Genomic DNA, 27,356 nt, shown 5'->3' with positions numbered 1-27,356 from the left:
CGGGTCAGCTGTGTCGGTCGCTCAATCCTATATGCAGAAGTTTGAATTACTCGGTGAGATGTCGGTCGGCCGGCTAATTTTGTTTATTTATTTATTTATTCCGTTTTATTTAAACAGGCTAGCCCCGTCAGTAATCAAAGTACTGTTTTCAAGAGGGCCCTGTAGACAAGTGGCTAAACAGTCGTGTAAAAAGTGCGGCGCAGAATTGGCAGTTCGCAAATCCGAGACCCAGCGCGGCGGCCTATATCATGCATGCACTGCATATAGCCAGATTATGTAGATTAGAGCTGGAGCTGAGAAGCAGCGAAAATGTTGATAGGCTAGGCCAGCGGGAAATTGAAAAGTTACTGTTTTTAATAACGGATATCTAATTTGGTAAGTATTAATGTGTTGAGTCTAAATGGATTTATGCTGTTGTATTCAGATTTTATTGTTTGTTGAATAAGATTCATTCAAACCATGGAGTTACTAGGCCAGTTTTCATGATTCAAACGCATCTCCTCACTTTTTGCAAAATACGGTACTTATTGTGGTCCCATTTGTTGTTATATGTGTAGGCCTACTGACATTCGTTGGTGCCGAGGCGAGGCTCAACCAAACGTCGCAGGCGCAGGCAGCTGCAGGGGGCCGTTTCTCGAAACCGTCATAACTACAATATCAATGACATCTCGCCACTGTCGCGCAACTTGTCAACTAGATCTACGTGTTTCACGAAACTGCTTTGCCAAGATGAGCGACAACTTCCGCGACAGTGAGTTGTCACTTCTCCGAACCCGTCATATCTTTTTTAATTGCTGTAAAGCGCCATCACAAGTCAGTTTGTTGCTATTTTATGGGCCGCGAAATGTACGATTAGTTTCAATATCATTTTGAGAAAAATATAGACGAGTTCGATACGTACGTAATTCTCTGGGATGCTCATTCTTAAGCATGAAGGGTAGGGCGCCGCCCAGTATTCGGTCAGACAGCCGTTTCAACAGCTGTAACAATTTAAAAAATAATTAATGAGCTGCGAAACCTGCAAAAATCAGGCAGCTGAACAACTTTTCTTAACTCTGAAAATTAAATCTGATATGGCCCCGGAAAGATCTCCAACTTAGCTTGAAATTGGTCAGTGTCGCACTACTTTCTGCAATTCTGCGTTCTGTTGTTAGCACATGCGCTAACATGCATAGCCATATGTAGAACTAGAAGTCTATTGCTAAACAACTATGTGTGCTGTTGCAATGAATTTAGTATGTGTGTGAAGAGGAGCTCTTCCGTGTTCGCTCCATCGCAGCAAATTTGCAAATGACGCACTTGCCGATGTGCAAGAGGTATTTATACAAATAATACGATACCCTTGACATGCGGTATTGCTCGTCCAGTATTCAGTCAACGCATTGACAATCAGTGCTTTATCGCGCAATTGTGTGAAAATAGTGCGCAAATACGCTTTGCTCCTTGGCAACGGAGATACCACGCACAAATCGCGTGACCGAATTCTGGGCAGTAAAATGCTCCGTCTTCTTTCAGAAATATTTTTCTTAACATCATTCTTTATTTTAAGTGACTATAAAATCCTGTTAAAAGAATAATTTTCTTTTCTTTTGATGGGTAGATTGCAAAATAAAATAGGTAAGAATTCAAAATATTAGTGATTTCCCCTTAATGCAGGTGTCATTTGTAAGACGCACCTTTTGACCCCCGGGGATGGTGCGTCATGGTTGCATCATGTTCCCCAAAATCGCGACGCACTGTACCGTCATGGCCGCAAAATGTCCGTCACAATACTGACCCATATGTGCGTCATAGTAAGTCACTTTACCACGTTGCGTCATTTAGTGTGTCAATGGGACCGTCACTTTCTCCAAGCAGAAGTGTTTCTCAAATGTGCGTCATTGGCTAGTCATTTTCATGAAATGGTGTGTCATATGTTTGACTCAAATGTGCGTCAATGGAATGTAATGGTGTGTCACTTTCTGTGACGGAAGGTGCGTCATGGTATCAAAATGTATGACTCACATTGGTACAATGACGCACCATTCCCGGGGGTCAAGAGGTGCGTCTTACAAATAACAAGTGCATAAGTGACCGAATACTGGGCACTCTACCCAATCCCTTAATTAGCATTGATCTACCATGATGCTTATGCTCTTCACCATTCACGTTTTAGTTCCAATAATATTCGATAGGTGACCTCATCATTGCCTTATTGGTCATATTTCATTGGCTATCTATTATTATATTCCATATTAACTGGCTGAGAAAAGGTATTTTGCCTAAAATTTCTCGTCACAATAAACAACAAAAGTATGTATTGATAAACTATCACATTACGGAATCCTTCAACTACCTTTTGATTGGATTGTCAACAAAAAAACACTCACCGGTTTTTCTTCAGTTTAAGAATCTTTACAGAAATATGCAAATCGTTTGATGATCTACATTTGATAATGACACTATTTGTTATTTATTTTAAGAGAATTTATATTTTTCTTTTGAACAATTTTAGCCTCAAAACTTGTTTTGGGTTATTCGTGATAAATCAAATGGATCTTTAGTGTTTGGTGAATCTGCCACCTGTGTCAATGGTCATATTTTCGCGGCTGTCTTTTGTGCGCTCTAACTGCCTCATTTCTTGACAGATTTATTTCAAATTTTCAACAGAGATGCATTATACTCTAATCTACACATATTACACACATATTATTTTGTGATGCTGTTCCTAGTCTTGACATTATTCTGAGCCACTAGTGGCGATCTTTACGTCATCCTTTTGTTTCAGGGAGGGGAGAGGGAATCTTGTCCTGTCTTTGAACATAAGGATGACACAAAAATTGCTGCCAATGCCGGGCATACGATTCGCATTGCGGGGCAATGCAAATTGTGATATTTCTAGTTAACATTTGCTTTCAAGGTAGGTCTAAACATCAGATCTAAGTTTCTAACATTTAGATCTAGACCTAGACTATGTTTTTGATATCATCTTAATTTTTCTTCTTTCTTGACTCCCTTTGTTTCAGCTAGTTCAGCATTCTTCTTCAAGGTTGACCGATAAAGGCTTAATGGGGAAGAGGAAACCAGCTGATCAGATACATTTACATGTTTATGTAGCCCCGAAAATCTGATTTGATGGAAGTGACTGTGAAAAAATTGACTGATCATCATTCGACCTGAGGATAAAAAAACACAATTGTTTTGCTTTAGGGGAAAGTTTGAAGTGTATTCTCTGTGCCCTCCCACGATTACAGGTAAAAGATTGAATTTGAATATCTAAGTTTGGGATTTTCTGCTCTGCTTCCACCGTCCACAAGAACCCCTAAAACTGGAAGATTTTGAGGAGAACAAATTGGATGCCGATTCCTGGAGTGAGGAAACTGATTGTGCGAATGTGAGAAACAATATCTGCTATACATTGTAAACAGAACATTTGGGATATGGATCCATCTGAAGTGGAGTTCCTGGCAGAAAAGGAGGAGGTGACGATTGTTCCAAACTTCTCCCATGATGAGGTTTTCTTGATAGGGGGTAATGTGGGACCGTTCAACCCCAGTCTACCCATGAAGGTTCCCCTCTGGATGGCTATCAATCTAAAACAGAGACAGAAATGTCGTATCCAACCCCCTGATTGGATGCTTGTTGGTAAGTTTCAAGATTTCCAGAGGTTATTGCCTTATTGGGTGTGTGAGGGGGTTGGGGAGGGGGGGGGGGGGTAGCAAGTGTAAGGGTATTGGCGGGGGGGGGGGGACATGTGATAGTAGTTCTGCTATGTATGTTTCTTGCTCCTGAAACATTAGTGAAAAGAATTAGAAAGGTACAGGATAACAACATAGAGGATAGAGGGGGGGGGGGGAGGAATTGAAATGTGTGTAGCAGGCAAAGGGTGGGGATCAGGGAATTCTTACTACAAATACATGTAGTAGTTGATGTCAAGATTAAAACAGAATAGCTTGTTGAAATCAAAGTAAGATATTAATTCTTTCACTGGCTCTGAAAAAGAAATGCACATTGAAGTTCGAGAAAGTTATCAAACAAATTACTGTTATTTCATTAAAGTAAGTAAATATAAGTAAGTAAGTATAACTGATGTTCTCTCTTTTAATAGAGAAACTAGAAGAGGTGAAGAAGCAGGAGCATGATTCAGCTGTATTTCAGCCCATGGTGAACCCTCATTACATGGAGGTTACTAAACTACTTCTCAGCCAGTAAGTTGGATTTATTTTATTGGCATCACCGTCATCATCATTATCATCTACATATTCAAATTCAGTACCAACAATATCAATATATAATTTTAATCTGTATCATATATTCATGATCAATGATTTTATATCCAATGTCCTGTTTGTCAGTATGTTTTGCCTTTTCTTTATTCTTTTTTGGTAGGTTGTCAATACAAAAACAAATTCTTCTTCTTAATTCTTAAATGTTTTTTTTAACCCCTGTCAGTGCTACAGATGATATACCCAATGCTGATGAAGTGAACACATTGATTAAAGACATTTGGGATCTGAGGATGGCTAAACTAAGGCAGAGTATTGACAAGTTTGTAAAGGATCAGGAGACACATGCCAGGGTGAGTTCAAATATGTCCCTTCATTTTTTCTTTGTATTTGTTTTTTTCCTCAAATGTTTGCAAGATATATATATCATTATCATTACAGAAATGCAATTTAATTCCAGAGATACTACATTACTGGCATTTTTACAGGATTTTGTATTTTCAGAACCTGTTTTTTCTGTACTATTTGCACAATAAAGACCAAGTTTTCTAAATTACCCCGGTATAGACATTTACATTCCTCACTTTTCTTCATTTGAATTGTTCAATGCTCACAGTCTATTACTTTAAACTTTCAATTTTAAAAATAAGGATGTCAATTTTTGCTTTTCTTTATTGATTATTAACATGTAGTCCTATATTTACCCTAAATTTGAAATTATTCTTATGAACAATATAAGCATTGTTGTGGATTATAAATGTGCATTTCATCCAATTATTTTGCATTTCTTTTTCAGCTTGATAACTTGTCATTAATGGAGATCAACTCAGTCCGACCATTCCTTACCCAAGCCCTGGACCACATGCACACATTACGCATGAATCTCCTAACCGCTGGTCCAGGTCCTACTCAAGATAGTTAGGACTAGATCTCATGGACTTGGACCACAATGTGAGACCATTGTTATTTGGATCTATTATCTATTGTTTATGCATTGACAAACTCTGGGATGATAAGTACCGTATGCCGTGAACTCATCAACTGATACTGATCATCAATAACGTATGCATCAACAAGATTTGAATGGAAGTAATATGCCAGGAACTTCAGGAAGAGTATTAACTCAGTATTGATCTGCAGTCTTCAGCGTACAATGTATACATTGAAAAGTCTGGATGGAAAGAAATTATCCCCACTGTTGCTAATATCGTGTTTTTTCTCTGTCACCTTTGCTGTATGCATTGAACAGACTTTGAATGGAATCCATGTAATGACACAATCCAGGTTATAAGTACAAACTTGTATTATGCAATAATTAAAGGCTTTAAAACATTTTGTAGCAAGGAGTATATCTTTGCAAAGAGTTACTTTTCATTATGTTTGTGACAAGATTGCGCCATTGTGGAATTGATGGTTCTCCCCCCCCCCCCAAGGAATCAATCTCTGTAATTGATATACATGTATAAAAGTAAACCCTGCATGCGGATACTCAAGGAGATGAGTATGAATGTGGACTAAAACAAAATATAGAATATGAGGCTTTGAATGAGTAGTCTCATTTGCATAGCACTAGGTCAAACCCAGTTTACAAATGCTTCCTTCAAATGCGAAAGTTAATAATCTGAATACTAAGGCCGAGATAACTTGTGCTAAAGCTCATAAAAATGTACCTGAAACACAATCAAGTCGTATTTCAATAAAAAACTGGGCAATTGTTTAAAGTGCTTTTCTATTACATTATAGGGAAAATATATAAACATAGACTCAAAAGGATTCCCAGTTTTTAAATGAGTCCCTGCCATTTAAAAAGAGCCCCTATTGAAGCAGATATTATTATAATGCATAGAATCAAAGACAAAGTTGGTGCCAAAATTTGATTTTTATGTTTAATCCCTTAGTTAAATAGCACAAGTTATCCCAGCACGGCCAGCAGTCAAGTGCTCAGTGTTCATCTGTCTAATATTGGTAGCATTTTGTATGACTGCAATTTCATCATTTGCTATTGGGTTGTTCTACACCTTGAAAGATGCATTTATTATTCAAGTCATATTATCACAATGAAATTGAGATGTCATGTAACAGAAAGGAATCTCTCAGTACTACATTATTGAACATATGCATGCCCTTGTTAGAAGTTTAAAAGATTTGCCACTGTGATACCAAGTATCAAGTGGGGGATGTCTTTTATTTTGCCATAAATTTCAGGTGCTTTAATAACTGCATTTGCTTGTACTTCAGTATTTCAGAATTGTGATTTGTGATTTGTGAGTTGGTGCCTAAAAAAGTCTACTGGATATGTCAATGAAAATAGAATTGCCAATGGGTAAATTCATAATAAACAGCACCCCCATCGGCAAGATGCGATACACCTATTTTTCAGCCTGGGGCTCATCATCTTTCATCATCTGACATCATTCAATGAGTGCAGCGCATCAAAATGCTACCCAGCGTTTGAAATGACCAAAGCGGGTTGAAATGTGTAAATTCTTTCAATGAGATTGATTGTTCTCATATCAATGCACAGTTTTATATTGAATTTTAGGTGTCAGAACCCACCACTCATTGATTCTGACCGAAAATTTGTAAAATTCCTGGATATAAAGCTATTCCAATCTTCCCCTCCCAAAAGTTCTGGTAAAATCCCCTTAGCCCGGTCTCCAAGGGTATATATATATAACAAAGCCACAGCTGATACGATGATGAATTTGTCCCATGATGCATCACATGAAATCGTCAAAACACTAGTGTTGCTAAATGGGGCTGTGGATTGTTAATCCACCATACCGGTATATCCTCTTGCTTTGTGTAATTGCCTGATGAGATTATTCTGACATGATTAACATGTATTTTGCTTATTTCAGGTACAGTAGCATGATTTGTACTATTATTGCAAGCTACATGTAAATTTGAAACCGAGATTTCATTGGCTAAGGTATAAGTTTTGAATCAGTAACTTTATCAGCTCTTCCTGGGGAAAATGTTAGTTTTGGATAGATTTTGTCACTATTTCTCCAAGTAGGAATTCAACTCCCTGCTTCTACCCATGTTCTGTCATCCAAAATGGGTTTTATTTTCATGCAAGGTATTATAGCCTTCTAGGTTGACAGAATTGAAAAGCTGTTTATACAAGTTATAACAGTACCATATTATTGTATTGTTGTGTGTTATTTACCTTGGGATGCTAAAGACATGCAAATGTATGTATTTGTAGGTGAATAGCCAAGAGACCTACAGCAGGGCTCCACACTAACTTTAGTTGACTGATTTTGGGGTTGGGGGGGGGGGGGGTCTGGATTGGAGTTTTCAGGGTACGTATTCCTGAGCATTACCAAAGACCAACTGACCTGGTTCAGTCACGTTTTCAGAATGAACAGCATTTGCTTCACTAAACACTTACTCATGGAGACAGTTGTCGAAACAAATAGGCAAGATAGACCAGGGTAGAGATGGAGAAGTTACATCCTACCTAGTAGGCAGCACCTTCTAGAATGCATATAGAATTGCCTAAGATAGGCAAAAATGGTTTGAATGTGTTTGTGGAGCCAACGTCTTTAGGGACACGGTGACATCTTAGCTTAGCCTATGCTTGAGCCCTATGTAAAAAATGTCAGAGTTTTGAAGGTTTAAACTCTAAACTTTGGGTGCCCATGTGTCCTGGATGCCCGTTAGTAATGAGCTCTGCCTACATCATTGGGTCATATGTTTGTAACTTGGTTTACAGTATGCATGTGGGAGTGTTATGCCTTATCGTAGGTTACATACTGCATGTTAATCAGCTTTTAAAGGTCATGTTCAGTTTAAAACAAAACTCAAATTGTTTTTGTCTAAGTTCTTTGATTTTAGATGATGAATAGGAAGATACAGGTAATCCTGGGACGTAAATTCAAACAATGGTAATCTGTTATACAGACATGTAAAACATGGGACTTTGTGTTTAAGCCTGGGATAATGTAAGAGTTGTCAGCTGTAAAATTGAACTCTACTTTATACAAGAACTCAAGATTTCTGTGTCTGCAACATGTTTGCCTACCGTCTATACAGAGTGAGTCAGAAAAAATATCCCACTTTTTAAAAGTTGTATTGTTTGAAGTATGAATATTCAATCATGGGTTTCATGATATGTCTTTGAATCTCTGCATGCATGACTGAACATCAGACAATCTTAACAAGACTGTCAGATCTCACTTGCACCAAGTTACTGGGTGAGGAATAAAACACTGCATTGAACAAAGACACACACACACACACACAGTGACAATTGTTTCATATTTTCCCCTTTTCTGATTAAGCATTGATTTTTATCAAGATCGCTGAATGTTTAAGTAGCATAACCCTGACAATCTTTCCCTTTAGTACACATTCACTACCACCACCATGTCATCATCATCATCATCATCATCATCATCATCATCATCATCATCATCATCATCATCATCATCATCATCATCATCATCATCATCATCATCATCATCATCATCATCATCATCATCATCATCATCATCATCATCATCATCATCATCATCATCATCATCATCATCATCATCATCATCATCATCATCATCATGAAGCGCAACATCTGCCAATACGCACCAAGAGGACAGCGGCCACTCAACTTTTCATACGAGTCTTTGTTCAAAACACTATTTTATTCCTCACCCAGCAACTTGGCGCAAGTGAGATCTGGCAGTCTTGTAAAAAATGGATAACTCTATCAAGACATATCATGAAACCCACGATTAAATATTCATACTTCAATCAGTCAGAAAAAATGTCCTTACTTTTACAAAGTTGTATAACTTTGTAAAAGTGGGACATGTTTTCTGACTCACTCTGTATATTGTATTCTGTACATCGCCAAAAGAAATATCTTGCTTTACATGTATCTAAACAAGATAATTAACATAAATGATATCAAGATATAATCATGTGTGTAAATAAACTGTATATACTTCATTTTAGTTGTCTCTCTTATTTCAGAATATTTTTAATATTTATCCTTCTTTCTTTTGTATATTTCTCTTCACCTACGCTCACATTCTTTCTTCATTCCTCTTCCTCTCATTCTTTCATTTCTATTATAATTATAAACGTTGCATCAAAGAAATTCAAAGAACAACATGTACGAGTGATTGCAATTTTTTATTCTTCAAGAAACATATCTTTGGAATAAAGAAAAAACAGAAAGGTTGAGAGACAATAAAAAAGAAAGAGAATCTTACACAACTACAATGCACTCCAAACTCTCACAACGAGAGTGATGAAACAAAAACTAGGAAAAGACATCACAACAGTCTTGATTCTTCACAGAACACAAAAACGTGGAATAAATAACATGTCGGTCCAAAGATATGAAGAGGAAAGAAATAAAGACACATTGGACATATCCTCACACTGAAATTCTGTGTGCCGGCCCGCACTCTCTCTCTTCATGTTCACAACAAATGTATCGAGTTAACAACACTAAATAAAAAGAACATTTCTCAAACGATTTACAAACGAATGGAAATGTACATGACATACACATAGTTTGTGTCTGTCTGTCTCCACCATCAACATCACATTCAAATCACATTCAAATCACGTGATAAAATTTGTCTCTTCTAAAATGTGTTATTTACAGTTGTAACCATCATTAGATTCATGTGCTTCATATTAGATCATAAATTTACACTATTTCCAAAGACAAAAGATGCACAATAAGTACAGATTTTTTTGTTGAGTGAACACAAATATATCAAAAGAAACCACCCTATCATACAGTAACGTACAAGTATTCTAGTCACATCATACAAGGTTTATGTTAATCAAGATCACCGAATGTGATAGATTTTTGTCCATTTTTCTTTTTTCTTTTTCAAGCTTTAAAGCCCCTTTGCACTAGTTTGGCATGGAGGGATTAGACCTCCCTGCAAGATCACTGACAGGTGGTTATCTCATCAAATCAGCTCTCATTTAACATAAGAAAAAGGGCATCATGGAGAATTAATGGGTATCGCTTAGGCATTGTTGGCTGTATAGAGAGGTGCAGTGGGTCTTTAAAGACTACAAAGATTTCAAAATAATCTGATGTTTTGTGAATCTCTGCCTTACGATAATCTTCTTTCGGCTAATATGGAACCTTCATAAATGACAAATTTGCAACATGATAATTATTCAATTATAGATGCTCTATTTTATCTCATTGTTTCAATTTGTAATAATTCTTGTTTAAAAATCAAACAGAAAAATAGTTTGGAATCTTAAATATAAATATATTTTGCCACATTCTGAAGCTGAACTATGATGGCTGCCTTTTTCTTTACTCCAGCACTTCTTGAAAAAAAAAAAAATCTGTATTGTGTTGAGAAAGAAAAAAAAGGAGACAAAAACACATTGGATAAATAGTACCCTGTGTGGAAAAACATGTACATGTAAAATCAAAACAAAATCAAGTGTTATCCATTTAATAAATACTCGATACATAATAACACAATTAAGCATTAATGTTGTCGTTCTTAAATTTGATCCAAATGGATTGATTTCAGATACAGTATGTATTAAAAAAATATGAAGAAAAAAAAAATCACTGCATGTATATCTTTCTGTACCGGTCTAGGTAGTCCGGACTATGAGCATGGAATTATCATAAAGAAATAAAGGGAAAAAGGAAAAAAAAGTTGGTCCACTGTAACATCAATTTTTGGTCCTTACATTACAAACTCAGTTTATATTGCTGAATCATTCTCAACACAATAACTCTTTGAAGACCAAAACGCTGTTTAGTCATTATTTGTAAGAACAAGAGAATGGGCCAATATTGTTTCCCCAGAATTACATTCGATAGCTGAGATTGAAAGAAATATAAGGAAACAATTTCCCAACACTCTAGTTCTCACACTCACAAAAATATCATATGGAGTGTTGTAGGTATTCATACCAATGGTTTCAGAGTGAAAGAGAGACTTCAAGTCTAATGTCATCACATTATTATTAAACCAAACTAAACAGATTTAACATCTATAATTGCCTTTTTTCTTGTTTTTCTTCAAATAAATATTAAAGTGTTTGTGTAAAACTAGAAATCTTTTGAAAACAACTTTACATATGAAATTCAAGGTATAAAACTACCAACATGACAACATATATATGCATATATACATGTATACATATATTGCCACACATAAAAGAGAACTCCACATTGAATAAAAAAGGGACTGCTTTGAGTGAAAAACTGCAATATTTACAAATTTACAACAGCGCATATCCCTAAAAAAAAAAAAAAAAATCAAACAGGTGTACAGTTGAACATAAAAACACACAGGTGCAATATTCTTGTATGGGTGGGGGAGGTGTCTCACATGTTAATAAATTATGAAAGATATTTCCTAACATCAAGGAAAAAAACATTTTAATCCAGCAGTGGATAATAATAGATATGAACATTAAGTGAAATGTATTTTACATGATTGCACTTTGCTTCAAAGATATAAAGATGCTTACTTATAAGGGACAACAAAATAACATTAGGCTATGTGACAAGAAGAATGATAGTTAAACAAACTTTATGTAACAAGAAAGTCAAGTTATCCTAACTTCCCTCTTATACTTGTTCAAACTTGGAAAATGGTAGCAGCACTTCGTCTAGATTTTTATGAAAATAAGACTACTTAGTCACAATCTTCGAAGAATTACAAACAGAAGTCTTGGATAAATATTGCTTTCTTCTCTCATGTGCTACCATGTAGTAGTGAGATAGGAGTTTGATTCAATCCGTATGTCTGCTTTGAAAGAATGTATTGTTTATGATTGGATTTATGCATATGTGAAATCTAGACTGGCAGGCAGGAATGCTCCCTAGCTCCCTCCCTCCATGGTAAAGTGAAGGCTGTGCACTTGTAATTGAATCCAATCATCCAGGAACAGCACTTTGTTAATTGGATCTATCTATCTATCAAGGTATCTTTTCCGAGCTCTGAGATTGACAACAACATTTTGACACATATCTCTGTTTGCAGGTACCTCAATAGACTCTTGAAGTGTCATTCCACTCCATGTCTTAATTAATGTTCCCCTCCCGGTTGGTTCTTGGTTTGGTATCTTCTGCTTTTCCTTCTCATAAAATATTCAAGATACTCTAATGTGTTTTGCCTTTCTTTAATTTAACCATTCCTATCAATTGTGATAAGTGCTATATGAAAGCAGTTATTACGATTAATATCAGTAATAGGTAGTTGCCATATTTTGGAGTAGTTTTGTGTTAGCTGATGAAAACAAGCAGTGGGCATAAAATATGCTTTATTCTTTATATATACCTTTATTCTAAAAAATCAGAACCTTCAAAATCAACAGGGAAATTACAATTGTGAATAAATAATGTGGAATGACTATCCTACAAATGTACGGAAAGCTGCCAAAAATACAGAATCTACAGCAGAGAAAACCAAAGTTAATTTGATTGTATAAATAAAATAAATAGCATGTCTAAAACCAAATATCCCTGCTAGCCGGACAAACATATCTAAGACAGCATTTCCCGTCATAGAATAAATATACAGGTACATTAACTATGCTAACCTGACTTTCATAATGCCATGCAGCTCCATGTATGCTATGCATATTGCTCACAGCACTCTCATTCTCAACAAGTTTTCTTACAGTGCCTGCCAAAGTTTATTACAAAAATGTCAATTTATACTATGGTGCCAACTGCATTTCCTTTGAAATGAACAAACAAAATGAGATACACCAACAACAACAAATTTTAAAAAATTTAAAAAATCTGTAGATATTTCAAGTGATGAAATAAAGGGGGGGGGGTGAAATTGAGTGTTACCTATTAAATACTTTTTTTGTCCTATAGTTGCAGGCTTTCTAGTTTTATCTTGCAGGCAAACTGTAAAAATTCATTAACAGCATAGCTTCAGTATTGTTACATTGTTGGGTAAACAAATGAAACACTTCACAAATCTAACAGCTGCTCTTGAGTGGTTAAAAAACACCAGACTGGAAAATATATGGATCATTCCAGTCAGGAGTCAGACTTTGATTTATAATTTTCTTGGTCCATGTTTTCAAGCATCTTTTCAAAAATCTTTTCTCCATCCATCAAAATACATAGTGTTCTGTCAAGGAACTTGTACTACTGCTCTGAAGCACCCATGTCTTGTGTACGTCTAGAAACTTTTCTGTGAAAATTACTTTGGATTTTACTGTTCCTCTAAATTTCTTCTTGATAATTTCAATAATAAAAAATAAATAATTTGGATTTCTATAGTGCTTAATACAAATCTCTCCAAGTGATTTACAGTTATCATTTATCATATGTAACCTGAGACGGCTTTAAAATTCAACTGATCCCACATTTTCTTTTTTAAAAAAAGAAAATCTATTTCAAAACGTTAACATTTTTGTTACAATACATTGGAAATGTATGTTTCAACATTTTTGCTCCTCCGGTATTTCATGTTGTGATGAACACGAATACTTTGCGCTCATTGACAAACTCAACCTTCCTCTGTACTCCATTGCATCCTAATCCACGGCAAACTTGGGCACCCTCTCTATTGGTTGTTTTGTTGATGAAGTTTGATTCTGGTTTTTTTTTCATCCATCTGCCACATGTATCTGCAGGATATTAGTACTCCTCCAAACAAAGCCACAGACACCTCACGATTCTTGATCCTAAATCTCCCCCTATGCTCCTGGCCTGTTCTGCTGAACATCCTACTGCACGCTTCCATCATCCATAATAAGTAAGGAAATCAAAATTGTTGAACTGAAGAACAGAGACTATAAGCTAACGAAGGAATGGAATTCAAAAGTCTGTTTGATTATCTGGCAATAACCTGCACACTAAGACATCCAACATGGATCAATGCACCATCGAATAAGATTGCAAACATCCTCAGCAAGGCTTTTTACTTTCACTATAATCAACGCCAACCATCGTTACTGTTTGAGAAGAGCGAGCTGACGGTCCCTGCACTCTCTCATTGCTGGTGATAAGTTCACTAGACAGGCAAGCAACATCATTTTGTAGCCTTATCTAGGTCCATTGTTCTTTGCCTAAGTAGATGCATTTCTCGCATGTAGTTCTCATATTCTCGTTGCATCTCGTACATGCGCTCTGTCAGCTCCTGTGAGGTGTGTGCCAATGAGAAAAAGAGAAAGAGGAAGATATCAATTCTGATTCAGAAAACATTCATTGGTTGGGATAATCACAACAAAGCTTCTACCAACCTCAAAAGAAAACCCTAGCCCTAGAAATAACTATACGTATTCTGAGAAATGTATTGTATTCTTGTTCATTAATATACAAGATTCCCCACCAAGTGTATGATGGAGGTATATCCTCAACATAATATACATTTTCCTAATAACGGGACGTATTATGCGAAATAAAAGTTCATAACTTTAATATTCTTTGACCAACTTTTCTCAAATTGTTTCTTTACAGTATCTGTATTCTCTTTTTTCCTTCTAGAATTCATTTCAATTTTTTCTCAATTGATTTTCCTTTCCCACTCTGTATGGATGAGTATTTGATAAGTTTTGAAGTGTATCAATCAGATATACCTATTCACAGCTGGAGACCATATTTAACTCGGTTTTAACCTCAGACTGTTTCGTCATCAGATAATAGAGCTGACCACTCTACCAACTAAGCCAAAATTACACGATACTTTATAACACTGGCATGACCTCTTACACATACTTACATTTTTCCTCCTTGCAAGCAGTTCAGCATTGCCATTGAGTTCTGCATTGTGGTGCGTAAGGCCTGTTAAGTGTTCCAAAAGCATGGATCTCTCTGATCGTTGATCTGTTTGAAAAGAACGAAAGTCAATTTCAAGAAAATGTATTTGATGATACTAACAGCCCTGTTAATAAGCTCATGTGATTAGATGTGATAACATGGAAGATTTCTGGGATAGTTTTGGAGTAGTATAGTGTAATGTGTACTTCTCATCAAGGAACATTTTCAGGTTTTCAATAGTTATAAATCAGACATCACAGACTCTAAAATATCTACACACATAATAATGCTTTAATCATCATTGCATTCTACCAATCAAACAAAGGCCTTTCACATGTCTACTTCAAAAGCAAATTGGTTGATGTAAATTTCAAACACACATAACAAGATTTAATGTTAGGTTGGATTCCTACCTGCTAGGTATCTATGGTATGACTCTGAGACGACTTCCCATCCAGGCCAGGAATAGAGACGGTTATTCATCATTAGTGGCTTGTGTCTGCTACTCTGCTGTGATGATGCAGCTGATGGTAAGATGGATGATGACGATGATGATGATGATGATGATGGTGGTGTGGATGAAGGCGGATGATGTTGGTGGTGGTGTTGATGCCTGCTGGAGGTTGATGACGATGATGATGATGATGATGTTGATGATGAAGATGATGTTGGTGGAATGGTGAGATAGTCACGTTTAGCTGCTGAATCGTTCTGAGACGAGTTTGAACTTGCACCTGGATAGAGAAAGAGTATGTACACAAGTTGCAAGTCTACATCAGAAAGTACAAAGTCTGATGACTGAATATGTAAAAGGAATAAACTATCTTGTTAAGAGCCATGTATCTGAGGTTTTAAGGTACTTCTACGTTACGATATATATTTGTACAATATAAAGCATCCCTATGTCTCCATATAGTATAACTGTGAACTATACATATTTTGTTTTCAAAGAAGACTACAATTACTTTTATCAACCCCTACATATCTAGATCTGATTCTCTTTCTGTCCATCTTCAGTCAATGTATTTCCTCGTTCTTCCATTAACCTTTCCCTACATCTATCTTCCAACCTCTCTGTCTCGTACCTTTCTTTTGATTGAGTTTCTCCTGAGTAGATCTCAGCACCGATTGATGGAACTCCTGAGCGAAACCATCCGAGATGGGGTTTGTTGAGTTATGTCGCGAGGTGTTGAGGAATGATGAGATAGTGAATGGCGATGGCTGTTTCAGCACAGTTTCCGATGAGGATGATGAAGATGAAGAGGCGTCCGATCTCCTGCGATAGCTGGCCAACTCACCATTCACCACCTCTTGCTTGATTTCCTTCTTCAGCTGCATGGCATCCACGCTCTTCGTCGGTACCACGTCCCCGCTGCCTGCCGGAGGTGCTGTTTTCAGTAGCTGTTGGTTGTTATTAGAAGCAGGGTCGGGCATTGATGATGCTGAGGAGTCTACGTCGCTCGGGGAATGTGCATTGTTGTGATTGGTCGTTGATGACACCGCACCAGCAGTTGAACCCGGGATTGTTCCTAGAGGTACAGGTGGGGTGGAGGACTTGTCGTCGATCTGGAGGTGGTTGAGGGGGGTCTGCAGACCAGGGTGAGAGTTGATGTAAGGGGAACCCTCCTTTCCCTCTTGTAATCTCTGCTGGAGCACTGCATCTATTGCTGCAATAGATAGGAAAAAGAGCTAGATTAGAAAAACATATTATTTTATGACACTTATTTAATGGCATGTAAAAATCACCACGCTGCACGCAACAAAGCTGACAATTCCATTTAGTTTGGGTTGAGCTTTGATAGCTCTTTCCGGAAACGGTTCCCTATCTTATAATGTAAATAATATTCTGCAGTTACATACATGCAGTTTTTCACTTTAAAAGCCACACGATACACAGATTCATTAAAGTGACTGACAAATAAGAACACTGCCAGCATGTTACAAATAAACGTAGATAGATAGATAGATAAATAGCAGTATATAGAGACTCATGATAGCAAATGTCTGGAACTGACGAGACAACTAGCAAGCAAGGAATAGTTGCACATGGATAAGTAGAATAATGTTATAAATGATACTGACCTGGGCTGTGGGCATCGGCATTATTAGGCTGTGGTGCATCACCATCTTTATTATCTCTCCTTATCTTACGTTCTCTGTCTGCTTCTACTGCTTTCTTGGCATTAGCCATGCCTGAAAAGTAAAAGAATAAATAGAAAATTTGAATTAGTTTCCATTGAAAACATATATACGCGACCAAAAGTAGACTGATGCCATGCTCTACACCTTGATAGAACTAAAACCATGATAAATACACATAACAGGTATGAAGAAGAAGAAAAAAATGGCAGGTAACAGTAGCTACATAATAAGCACTTTCTTTTTTCTACCCAAAAGATGTTCTCTACAATGCTTGAATGCAAAAACTTGTTCAAATCTAAAAGAGTGCACAACTATAAAGTAGATATAAAGGAATACTGACAGAGAAGTTAACTTTTCGTCCAAATCTAGGAATGCTTTGTGCATCAAACGTTAAGTGGCTGCCCTTCATATGAAAACGTTGAAGGGAGATGGGAGGGGGGGGGGGTTAATCCCTTTCTCACAGGTAGCTGAGTTACACTGCTTTTCATCAGGAGGGGGGGGGGGGTTAATCCCTTTCTCACAGGTAGCTGAGTTACACTGCTTCTCATCGGGAGGGGGGGGGGAGGTTAATCCCTTTCTCACAGGTAGCTGAGTTACACTGCTTTTCATCAGGAGGGGGGGGGGGGGGGGGGGTTAAATCCCTTTCTCACAGGTAGCTGAGTTACATTGCTTTTCATCAGGGGGGGGGGGGGGGGGGGGGGGGGTTAATCCCTTTCTCACAGGTAGCTGAGTTACACTGCTTCTCATCATCACATGACATACACATTTTCTGAACATCTACTTATTAGTGACGTCACCTTGCTTCTTTTCCTGTGTGAGCGTATCCAGTCCAAAGATGCGGAGAAAGCGGCACTTGTGAGGGTAGTTGAGCTCCTTCTGAAAGTCATCCTGGGTGAGGGGTGCAGCAGAGGGTAAGAGAGGGGGTTGGGGCATCACCTTAGATACCTTGGCTGGGGGCATGTCCTCTCCATAGATCCGCCTCCTCTTCCGCCTCTGATCTCGTCTCACCTCTGTGGCAACAATGAAAATGAGGTTCACTCAATATCAACAAATTCAGTCCAGGTAAGAACAATAACTTCATTTGAGGATAATATTGTCCTGAATCTCTCATCTATGAATAAAATCTACCATAGCATATTTTTCAGTTAGATATCTCATGATAACTATGTTTGCTAAATCACAATAACCTCAAAAAACTTCATATTTTCATATCTGAACTCCTACTATATAAAAAATCACGGATCAGATACATCGTACAATGTTATTCCAAGCATACTTTTTTATGTCAAACCTAAAAATCACTGATTAAGAGGTCATTACCATGATGATACTAAAACTTAAAAGGCCAAAATGTCAACACAATTTATGGGACTTGTTTGAGATACGTGAGACATGCATTCTAGAATAAGCAGTAGTGTCTTTACCCCTCCTGTCTTTATGAGTGATTAATCCCATAGTATTGAGGAATCCAAACTTCTTCTCGTTAGCATCCATCTTGAGTCTGGATCGTTTGACGATGCGAATCATCCTCCTGCGATGCCGCTCCCGCTTATCCTCCAACTCCTCCTCGCTGTCTGATTCACTCTCACTAGAGGCATAGACACCGTTGAGTCTCTCCTCGCTCTTGCGCTTCTCCTCTAGATCCAGCTTACTGATGGCTGGCTCAGAGCTTGACCTGTTCATGTGACCTGGTAGAGCGTCCCGTATATGCTGATTGCGGTAGAACTCATGGATATGCCTTGTGAACTCTGCATGCGGGTGGCTTAAGTCATAGGGTCCCAGCTGCGCCTGGTTCTTCAAGAGAGTCTGCGTGTGGCGCGGTGAATCCTTGTCCTCCACATTGGAATTAAGCGGTACGTGGCTACCCGATTTACTGTTGCTGTTGCTACTAGCACCACCGCTGCCGCTATGTGCTTGCTGTAACCGTCTGTGATCACTGGGCATGCGTTCGGTATGTTTGCTATCATTATGTAACGTCCTTGAAGGGGGCAAGCGTTCATAATCTACTGTTCTATGATTGTTATAAGCACTGAGCTTGTTGTGAACCTCATGGGTGGTGGAGGGGTGTGGCAAGCCATGGGTTGATGACCCATGGGATGACCCGTGGGATGACCCGTGGGATGACCCGTGGGATGACCCGTGGGAGGATACATGTGCTGATAGGTGCGATGACCCATGCAGAGAGGTCAGGGGAGGTGGATGATGGCTGGAATGCTCTTCTCTCTGTCTCTCCCGATGTTCAGCTTCATGCCTGGAGGAAAATTAAGATTTATGTATGTCAGAATGACTGATCTCATTATGTTTGGACTCTATCTGTTTTTATTGCACTCACATTTACTTGAAAAGCCAACTTGAAATAAATTGAATTGATTTAAGAATTCATTTACATGTTTACAAAAATAGGGTAATCGAAGTTTAACAACAATTACCCACAATTAATTAATACTGACACGAAAGGACTTTTTTTGTTGATAAGTTAATATTTGTTTTAAAATCTGGTTAAAACCTGTAATTAGCATGGATCCATATAAATGAAACACAGTTCTCCTGTACACAAACACTAAAAAGCCACCAAGCGTAACACCAAATCATTCACTTTTATGTTGTATCCACAGCACCACTAAAAGTGACATTAGAATCTATAATTTTGATCTGCTCACCTTTCAGCAATCTTCCTGTCTTGTTGTAGTAACAGCTCCCTCTCATGGTGAGCTTTTCTCTCCCTGTCTGACAGGTAGCGAGTAGCATCATGGGAAGGTATATCCTGTGAAACCAAAGGGAAAGAACAATGGTACACATGGAGTTAAAACACAAATCAATAGCACCACTTGCGTTGTAGCAGTATATTGCATTCATAGATAATTATCAAATACAACAAAAATATAAATGACTGATAACAAAGCTATGAATCAATACTTAAAGGGAGTGGGTCGTCAGTTTCCATGTGCAGAAGGCCATAATTCGCTGACACCAGACTTGGTGGAAATACAATCAATGTGTTTAAAAGTCTGCACACAGCGAACCCGTAGGTCCATGGAAATAACCCTTCGTCTCTCGGAGAGTCTTCGGGTGAGGGAAAAGTGAGATAATGACTTTACCTTGTGGAGGAATGGATGAGGAAATACAAGGCATTATATAAGGCATTTTGGTCACAAAACTGAAGGCTAATCTACAACGCCTGTTATAGGGTAAATAACTGAACAGTGTCGAATTCCTCCATGAGAGCCGACTACTGTGTGTCCTTAATGCAAACTGACGTCTATACTGCCATATGCAAAACACACCAGTGGTACACTTTTGCTCCAGATATGATTCAAATGACAAGGTGAAAAGTTGTAATCTAATGATTTAGACCTCATTGAACTAATGTTCCTTTGACTTCTTTCTTGATTAGCCTTTTATCAAAAGATTTGAATAAAGATTGATGAAAATGACTTTTAAGATGTTTGACTCACTCTATGCTGGGAGTAGTTAGTAGGGGACTCCTGATTGTGGTGATGGTCCTCCCGTCCGCTGCGGGGTGTGTGACGGTGTTTCTCACTCCATCTGTCCTCCCTGTCTGCCTTCTTGAGGAGGGGAAGGGGGGCTTGGTCCTGGGGCGAGGGTTTGCTGGACCCCACCGATGAGTGTGACAGGGGTCGTCTGGAACTTGACGAATCTAGAGGGGACGAGGATGAGCAATAAATACATGAAGATAAAATGCTTTCCTTGCTTTATCAGCTTTATTTCCAATATGTTCAACTGAAGATGAAGTCAAATTGGTTAAAGACACTATTATGAATGGTTTGTTTAAAGATTTATTTGGAGGTTTATTTCTGTGTCTACTTGATTGCTGACTATCAGGGGAGTATCATCAATATCTACACATTAAGAGCCCAACACATTAAGAGCCCATCGCATCACATATAGCAGAGTACTGCACTGGTACGTAAGAGAATTACGTGTCAGGATGAAGCATGCAATCTGTGCAATATATTCGCGATGAGAGAAGGAACGCTCCGGTATGATGAGGTGCCAATATTTTGGCGTGTTGATAAAATCCATGATGATATAAAATTCGCGAAAATAACAGCTTATACAGTATGTTCATTTCAATCTCATTCCATTGTGAATGGGAAAACAATATTGTACCCTGTCAGTCAAGCAAGTACTGCAAATCTATATTGAGTGTTCAAGATGTATGAAAGCTTCTCGCCCCCAAATAACCGAATCTCAACAATATATTGTCGCAACTTTTGGAAGTTTCTCACAACAAAAATGGCTGGTGTCATAAATTTGAGACAGTTTCTGTTTTGACAGTACTATACAAGATAATTCCAGAAGCAGGCACTAATTCACTTGCACAACCAACGCTATTGATAGAGTGATATACATACCTCTTGCTGGGCTGTTGGAGTACCTCCTCTCATCAACCCTACCCCTGTCGTGATGAAGAGATGCTGAATCCCTCTCGCTCCTACTCCTCTCTCGGTTCTGCTCCAATCTCAACTCCTCCGCACGTCGCTCTCGTTCCCTCTCTCGCTGCTGCTCCTGTAGCACCTTCTCTCTGTTATGAAAGTATATAGGTAAATATGCCTTATCAGATACAGTACAACAGATTCAATTTTAGATTTCTTCTTGAAAAGCATATGAAGAAAATCACTTTGTTTAAAGGATAAATACTAGAGTATCAATAAATCATTGCCAAATGAGAGGAAATATATTTTCTCAAGGCATTTCATCAATTTTTTTTGAAAGAGAAAAGATGTCCTAAAAATCTGGAGATAGGAGAAACATTCTCTTCCAGTGATTGTGTTTTAAGTTTCCAATAAGGACTGTTCAGTAACTTATCTTATTATATCAGTTTTTGGTTACGGGCCTTGGTTACAGAACTCTGAAAGATAAAGTCGGGTTTTAGAAAGAAACCTCATTTCTTGGAAAAATCTGACATGAAATGATCAGAATTTTAGATTTTGAGTACCGTATTTGCCGGCGTATAGGCCGCAGTATTTTTGGAAGAGAAAATATCAAAAAGTCGGGGTGCGGCCTATGCGGCGAAAGAGTAAAAAAAGTTTTTTTTTTTTTTTTTTTTTTTTTTTTTTTTTTTTTTTAGTTTCGATTTATGGCGCTATGCCTGGCAATGTCTCCGAACTCAGTAATCAGTGTGTTGACTCACCACTCGGAAACTACAACAACACTAAAATTTGACTGTCATCTTGGTTTGAAAGTAATCTTTCTAATAGATCTCAATATGTAGTTTATAATAATAGTTCCTCAAATTTTTTTCTATAACAAATGGTGTACCACAAGGTACACCACTGGTACCATAGGTACTTTATTGTTTTTAATTCACATTAATGATCTTACACATTCTTCTAAAAACGACATTGTTACTATTATTTGTGACAAGTTTACAAGCACAAATCAGCGCCTTTAACTGCACCTCGATGTTAAATGAAGGTCCTTCCACGCGTGGGTTTTCGGCAGCAAAACAACAACAAAACAAACAAAAAAAAACGATTTTTTTTTTTTTTTTTTTTTTTTTTTTTTTTTTTTTTTTTTTTTTTTTTCAAAATCGGGGGTGCGGCCTATGCGAGGGTGCGGCCTTTACGCCGGCAAATACGGTATTAATTGTGTGATATTGCAAATCAATTTGTAGACAATGGTCAAATACATAATATATATGAAGCCTTTAAAAAAAATACGAACAAAACCAAATAATAAGAGGAAAGGTTACCTTTCTGCTGCAGTGATGGGGTTACCCAGTCCCCCAAATGACATGGCTCCTGGTGAGAGATGGGGCATCTGCATAGCAGCCTGCAGGTCTGCAGGGTAGCGGAGCCCAGTGAAGAGCGGGCTGATGGCTGGGTGGGGGAAGAGTTGTGCATGGGGTGAACCCAGAGGCAGGAATGGAGGCCGAAGACCAGGGTAGGAGGCATAGCGCTCAAAATGCTCTTCAGGTCTACAGTGATAAAAGGAGAGAAAGAGACAATAACAATATTTAAATATTTGAAAATTACAGAGCTTTTATCAAGTAACTGTATTATGCAAACAATTATGTAAGAAATTAATTGAATTTTAGGGGTCATATGAATAGACAGATGATGTGTTTATGAATATTATGAATCCAATAGCAGGGGGAAAGATAGTAGAGGGAGGAAGGGGTCAGCTTGTACAACAAAACATTCTCGTCACTGCATCTATTTTCCTCAAGTGCCACAATGCTTCAACTATGTCTCAATAAAGATTTAAGTTCATTCTCTTTATCTGCCTGTTCATCTGTCTGTCTGTCCCTCTACATGCTCAAAAATGTCTGCCGTTGTGCTGCCGGAGAGAGCAATGGGACTACAACGGCAGTGCTGCCAGAGAGAGCAATGGGACTACAACGGCAGTACTCTGGTATGGCTCCAGCGGCTCTCCGGTGGCCTCAATGTGTACCGGCACTTCGATCACTTTGGTGGTACATCAGTAGAACAGCGGATGCGCATCGGTAACACTAAGTGACAGAAAAGTGGTATTCGGTAGCACATTGGCTCTTACACCGGTAGAACACCGCCGATTTTCTCAGCGTTGTTAAGTGTGCACTCCGGTTTAGTTCGGGCAAGGTACATCGGGTAGGTGTGACAGGCCCTCTAGTATGCATTCTCTCTTTCTCTCTGTCTCTCTCTCTCTCTCTGTATATTTCTTTCTCTCTCTTTCTGTATCTTTCTTTCTCTCTCTCTTTCACAAGTTGTAGGTCTGATCAGTCAGTCACCCTGGGGTGAAGGTTAGACCCTATTTCTGGCAGTTGAACCTCGCTGATTGAATCACAAGCCAGGCATGAGGGTCTCTCCTTTTCCCTGTCAAACCACTATCAACCTCGCTTGGGCCGGGAGGGCAGAAATTTGAAATTTGTCAACATAGGCAACGTGCGACATGCCTAAGTTGCAGCCCCCTCTGAAAATCCTAAGATTGAATTTCCAGATTTTCAACAAACTATACTAATGTAGAGTGACAAGTAGTCTTGGCAGGGTCAGACCCTACCAAGTTTTATGCCATGTAAATATTTTCATATTGATGTAATATACATGCAAAATCCTCTCTAAAATTTCATACTATTTCTAATAATCAATTAGTTATGAATATTTTTGTTATTTCTTTAATAAAATATTTCACCACCCAAGGCTATTAAAGCTTATGACTCTTCTACCATCCATTCTTTGAAAAAGAACTTCTGATAGCCCTAGACTACAAAAACCCATAGCACGATGACAGACAAGGAATACAAAATTCTTTTTACAGGATTGTTAAGAATTGGACAGTTGCCCACACTGGAAAGACGCCTAATCGCATCATCGGCCTGCAACACTAATGATCTGGATTATAATAATTCTTATTTTGCTTGTCTCAGCTTTGTTTATGATTACTTACTTGGCAACACAGAGTAATACTATCCCTCAACTTATTTTGTTTTCATCAATTATACGAAAATATCAATGTTTGTATGATAAATGATCCTGAAAACTGTGATGGATTTCCGGGGGAAAGGAAGGGGGAGAAGGAGGAAATTATGCTATTTTGAAAAATATTTTGATTGTTTCTGGCTAAGCGTATATTCAATCCTGAATATAATTTTGTTTTCAATCAAGATATGAATCATCATTTTACAAACATTGGTGTACTTGAAAAGATAAATATATCTGTCAAATTATATGAAAACACAAAATATGACTTTAAAAATGTGTTTTACATTGAGCAACAGAATAGATCAGAAAAGATAGTTAGCATTTCTTACTCCCACAATCAGTTGATTTGTTGTCTTCAATGACATGCTTGAATGACATGAAAGGCTTCTCATCAGGTGGAAATCAGTCATATATTAATCACATGACCAAGGTTATAATAACAGTTGTCTGGATGTCCACAGATTTATTAAAATTCATTCTACTATATGACAGAAACAGCCTCACGTAATGCGATTGTCAATTCATGTGATGATTAAAAATCCATTGCTGGAATATATCGTAATGAATACAGAAATGAATTACTTAGCATCTTGCTGTTAGGAGTTAAAACACTGAAAACATTGAAGTTGCTTGATCAACACAAGTGGTGTACCAATCTCTAATCAACTGATCCATAACCTAATTCTATGTAACACAATTAAGGCCTTATGGACTCCTTTGTCTCATGATAACAATGCTATCACAATTCATTACCAACGGTATATTATAAAAGAAACTAAAATTTATATTCAAGGCCACGGTGTTTTGCATTTCACATCATTTCCACTTAACTAATTGCAGTCTCTAGTTCGATTCTCACCACTTCTTCACATCCAAATTCATTTATCGGTATTAATCATACGAAATAGTTTGACACTATTTGTTTTCAATATTATTAATTTCTCTTTGTGCTGAAAAAAATAATAATCTAACTTTGGAGGTGCCATCTAAAATATTAAGTAACAAAAGTAAGAAAACATAGCACTATCAAACAGCACTGTAAGCAATATCATACTTTCTCAGAGTAATTGAAATAAAGAAACCATCAATCTATTTAACAAAGAATTTGTTTTCAATAAGATTAAAAGTGTGGCCTTCCTCTTCTATCCATGTAGACAAATAACCATCACTAATCTTTGTCATACTGTGAGATAACTAGAATGCATAAGTATTGGAATAATCTCCAAGTTAAAGTTTCTTCTACCCCATGCAACCTTATTCCTACTATATAATTCGCTAGTTCTCCCGTATATAACATATTGTAATAGTGTATGGGCAAATTGTGGTTCGACAAAAATCAATTCTATTTTCAAACTGCAAAAGAAAGCCATACGTATTTGTACAGGTTCGCATTTCTTAGCTCACACTGATCCTTTATTCTATAAACTTAAAACACTAAAAAATTTCGATCTGAACACTACTCAAGTAGCAGTTATTATGTTTAAGTACATTAATAATCTGCTTCCACCATCCTTTGATAACATGTTTAGGTTTAATAATTCCGTTCATTCATACTCTACTCGCATATCTGGAAACTTCCATCTTACAAACCCCAAATTATCAATAACACACAAATCTGTTAGACATTCTGGCCCGGACATTTGGAATGATTTACCCGACAACATAAAGTCTTGTTCAACCATCTACTCCTTAAAAGCTACACTTAAACGACAAATAATACAATCATATGCTCCCCCTCTCTAAATTAGTATAACAAAACCGTGACTTATTTATTCTTTATCATGCAACTGCTCACTGCACCTGCACTTGCACCGCACCCTCTTGGTCACTCAGTTTTTCGAAGAGAGTTATGTCGCCAATTCTTTTTACGAGGCCGCCATCCATCTCCAGCCTAACCGCTCACGATGGCGGTCTCCTGCGTTCCAAATTACCTCTCTAATTTATTGAAAATATTTCATATTTCTTATGTTATTGTATGCTTCGTACATGTTTATCGAATGATATAATTGAACATGATTTTTCATTTAATTACTTTTGTAAACATTGTATTCATTGTATTTGTTATTGTTCGAAATTTTGTACTTTGAATTTGAATTTGTATATTTTTGAACGCAGAAATAAAATCAATCAAACAAAACAAACAAACAAACAAGTCACAAAGAAGGGGTTGGGAATATATGCGCAGACATATATGTATATCATATATTGTTAATGTGTGGCATCAGAAAATGATTGTGCACAATATGTATCATGCTAAATTGGACTGCCTCATCATTCAAAGAAATTGATGATTTGATATGAACACCACCGCCATTATTTACCCCAAAGCTATAAAGCGCACTAACGACCTGGCGAAACGTAGCACTATCAAAGAAATGCCTTGACGTCAAATCCAGGCGTGTTCAAATTACAGGCATAATTGCTCATAACCAATGCAGGGCTATGATGAGGGTGAAGATGAGAGCCGGAGTGTGGCTCAAATGGAGAAGGGGTGGAACAATGAATAGGGACGGCGAGGGGGAGGAAGGGGAAGGAGGGTGACGGGGAGGGTGACGGGGAGGGAGGGGGAGGGTGACGGGGAGGGAGGGGGAGGGTGACGGGGAGGGAGGGGGGGGGGAGGCAGAGGGAGGGAGAGATAGGAAAGAAGGAAGAAAAAGAGAGGGATGAGATAGATAAAGGGAGAGGGGGGGGGGAGAGAAATTTTTTTTTAAGCAGGTACAGGAAGTGAGAAAAAGGAGGGGAGTCAAAAAAAATGTAAGATTGATTTGAATTTATATAATGAAAGGATTGAGAAGAAAACAAGATACCAAGATACGTTATAGAAATTCTACAAATTCATTATTATTTTCC

At 37.7% G+C, this 27,356-nt stretch overlaps 2 protein-coding genes across 3 annotated transcripts in view; one reads left to right on the top strand and one right to left on the bottom strand.

Annotated features, from left to right (window-relative positions):
• The first annotated feature begins 278 nt into the window (after positions 1-278).
• Positions 279-6,352, top strand: LOC585278 (DNA replication complex GINS protein PSF2). Of its 2 annotated transcripts, none has more exons than XM_030975467.1 (5): positions 279-375; positions 3,006-3,624; positions 4,088-4,187; positions 4,432-4,558; positions 5,002-6,352. In XM_030975467.1, exons 2-5 carry the CDS (start codon positions 3,420-3,422, stop codon positions 5,125-5,127), a joined length of 558 nt encoding a protein of 185 aa, XP_030831327.1. In that variant the 5' UTR covers positions 279-375; positions 3,006-3,419; the 3' UTR covers positions 5,128-6,352. The 2 variants fall into 2 exon arrangements, with proteins under 2 accessions (XP_030831327.1, XP_011666878.2); XM_011668576.2 differs by having other exon boundaries at positions 285-375; positions 3,010-3,624.
• Positions 6,353-10,223: 3,871 nt separating this feature from the next.
• The window catches only part of LOC764695 (genetic suppressor element 1), a 39,195-nt gene continuing 22,062 nt past the window's right edge, over positions 10,224-27,356 (bottom strand). The window contains exons 5-15 of the mRNA XM_030975974.1: positions 22,799-23,023; positions 21,459-21,628; positions 20,538-20,740; positions 19,743-19,846; positions 18,507-19,333; positions 17,880-18,092; positions 17,023-17,133; positions 16,026-16,607; positions 15,354-15,674; positions 14,903-15,006; positions 10,224-14,320 (exon numbers count right to left, since the gene is read on the bottom strand). Coding sequence (XP_030831834.1) covers positions 14,213-14,320; positions 14,903-15,006; positions 15,354-15,674; positions 16,026-16,607; positions 17,023-17,133; positions 17,880-18,092; positions 18,507-19,333; positions 19,743-19,846; positions 20,538-20,740; positions 21,459-21,628; positions 22,799-23,023 — 2,968 coding nt within the window. The 3' untranslated portion in view covers positions 10,224-14,212. The remainder of the gene's footprint in view (positions 14,321-14,902; positions 15,007-15,353; positions 15,675-16,025; positions 16,608-17,022; positions 17,134-17,879; positions 18,093-18,506; positions 19,334-19,742; positions 19,847-20,537; positions 20,741-21,458; positions 21,629-22,798; positions 23,024-27,356) is intronic.

The sequence above is a fragment of the Strongylocentrotus purpuratus genome, unplaced genomic scaffold (assembly GCF_000002235.5).
Source record: "Strongylocentrotus purpuratus isolate Spur 01 unplaced genomic scaffold, Spur_5.0 spur5_scaffold_8, whole genome shotgun sequence".
In the NCBI taxonomy this organism is placed as follows: domain Eukaryota; kingdom Metazoa; phylum Echinodermata; class Echinoidea; order Camarodonta; family Strongylocentrotidae; genus Strongylocentrotus; species Strongylocentrotus purpuratus.
This window is presented reverse-complemented; position numbering and strand designations above follow the sequence as displayed.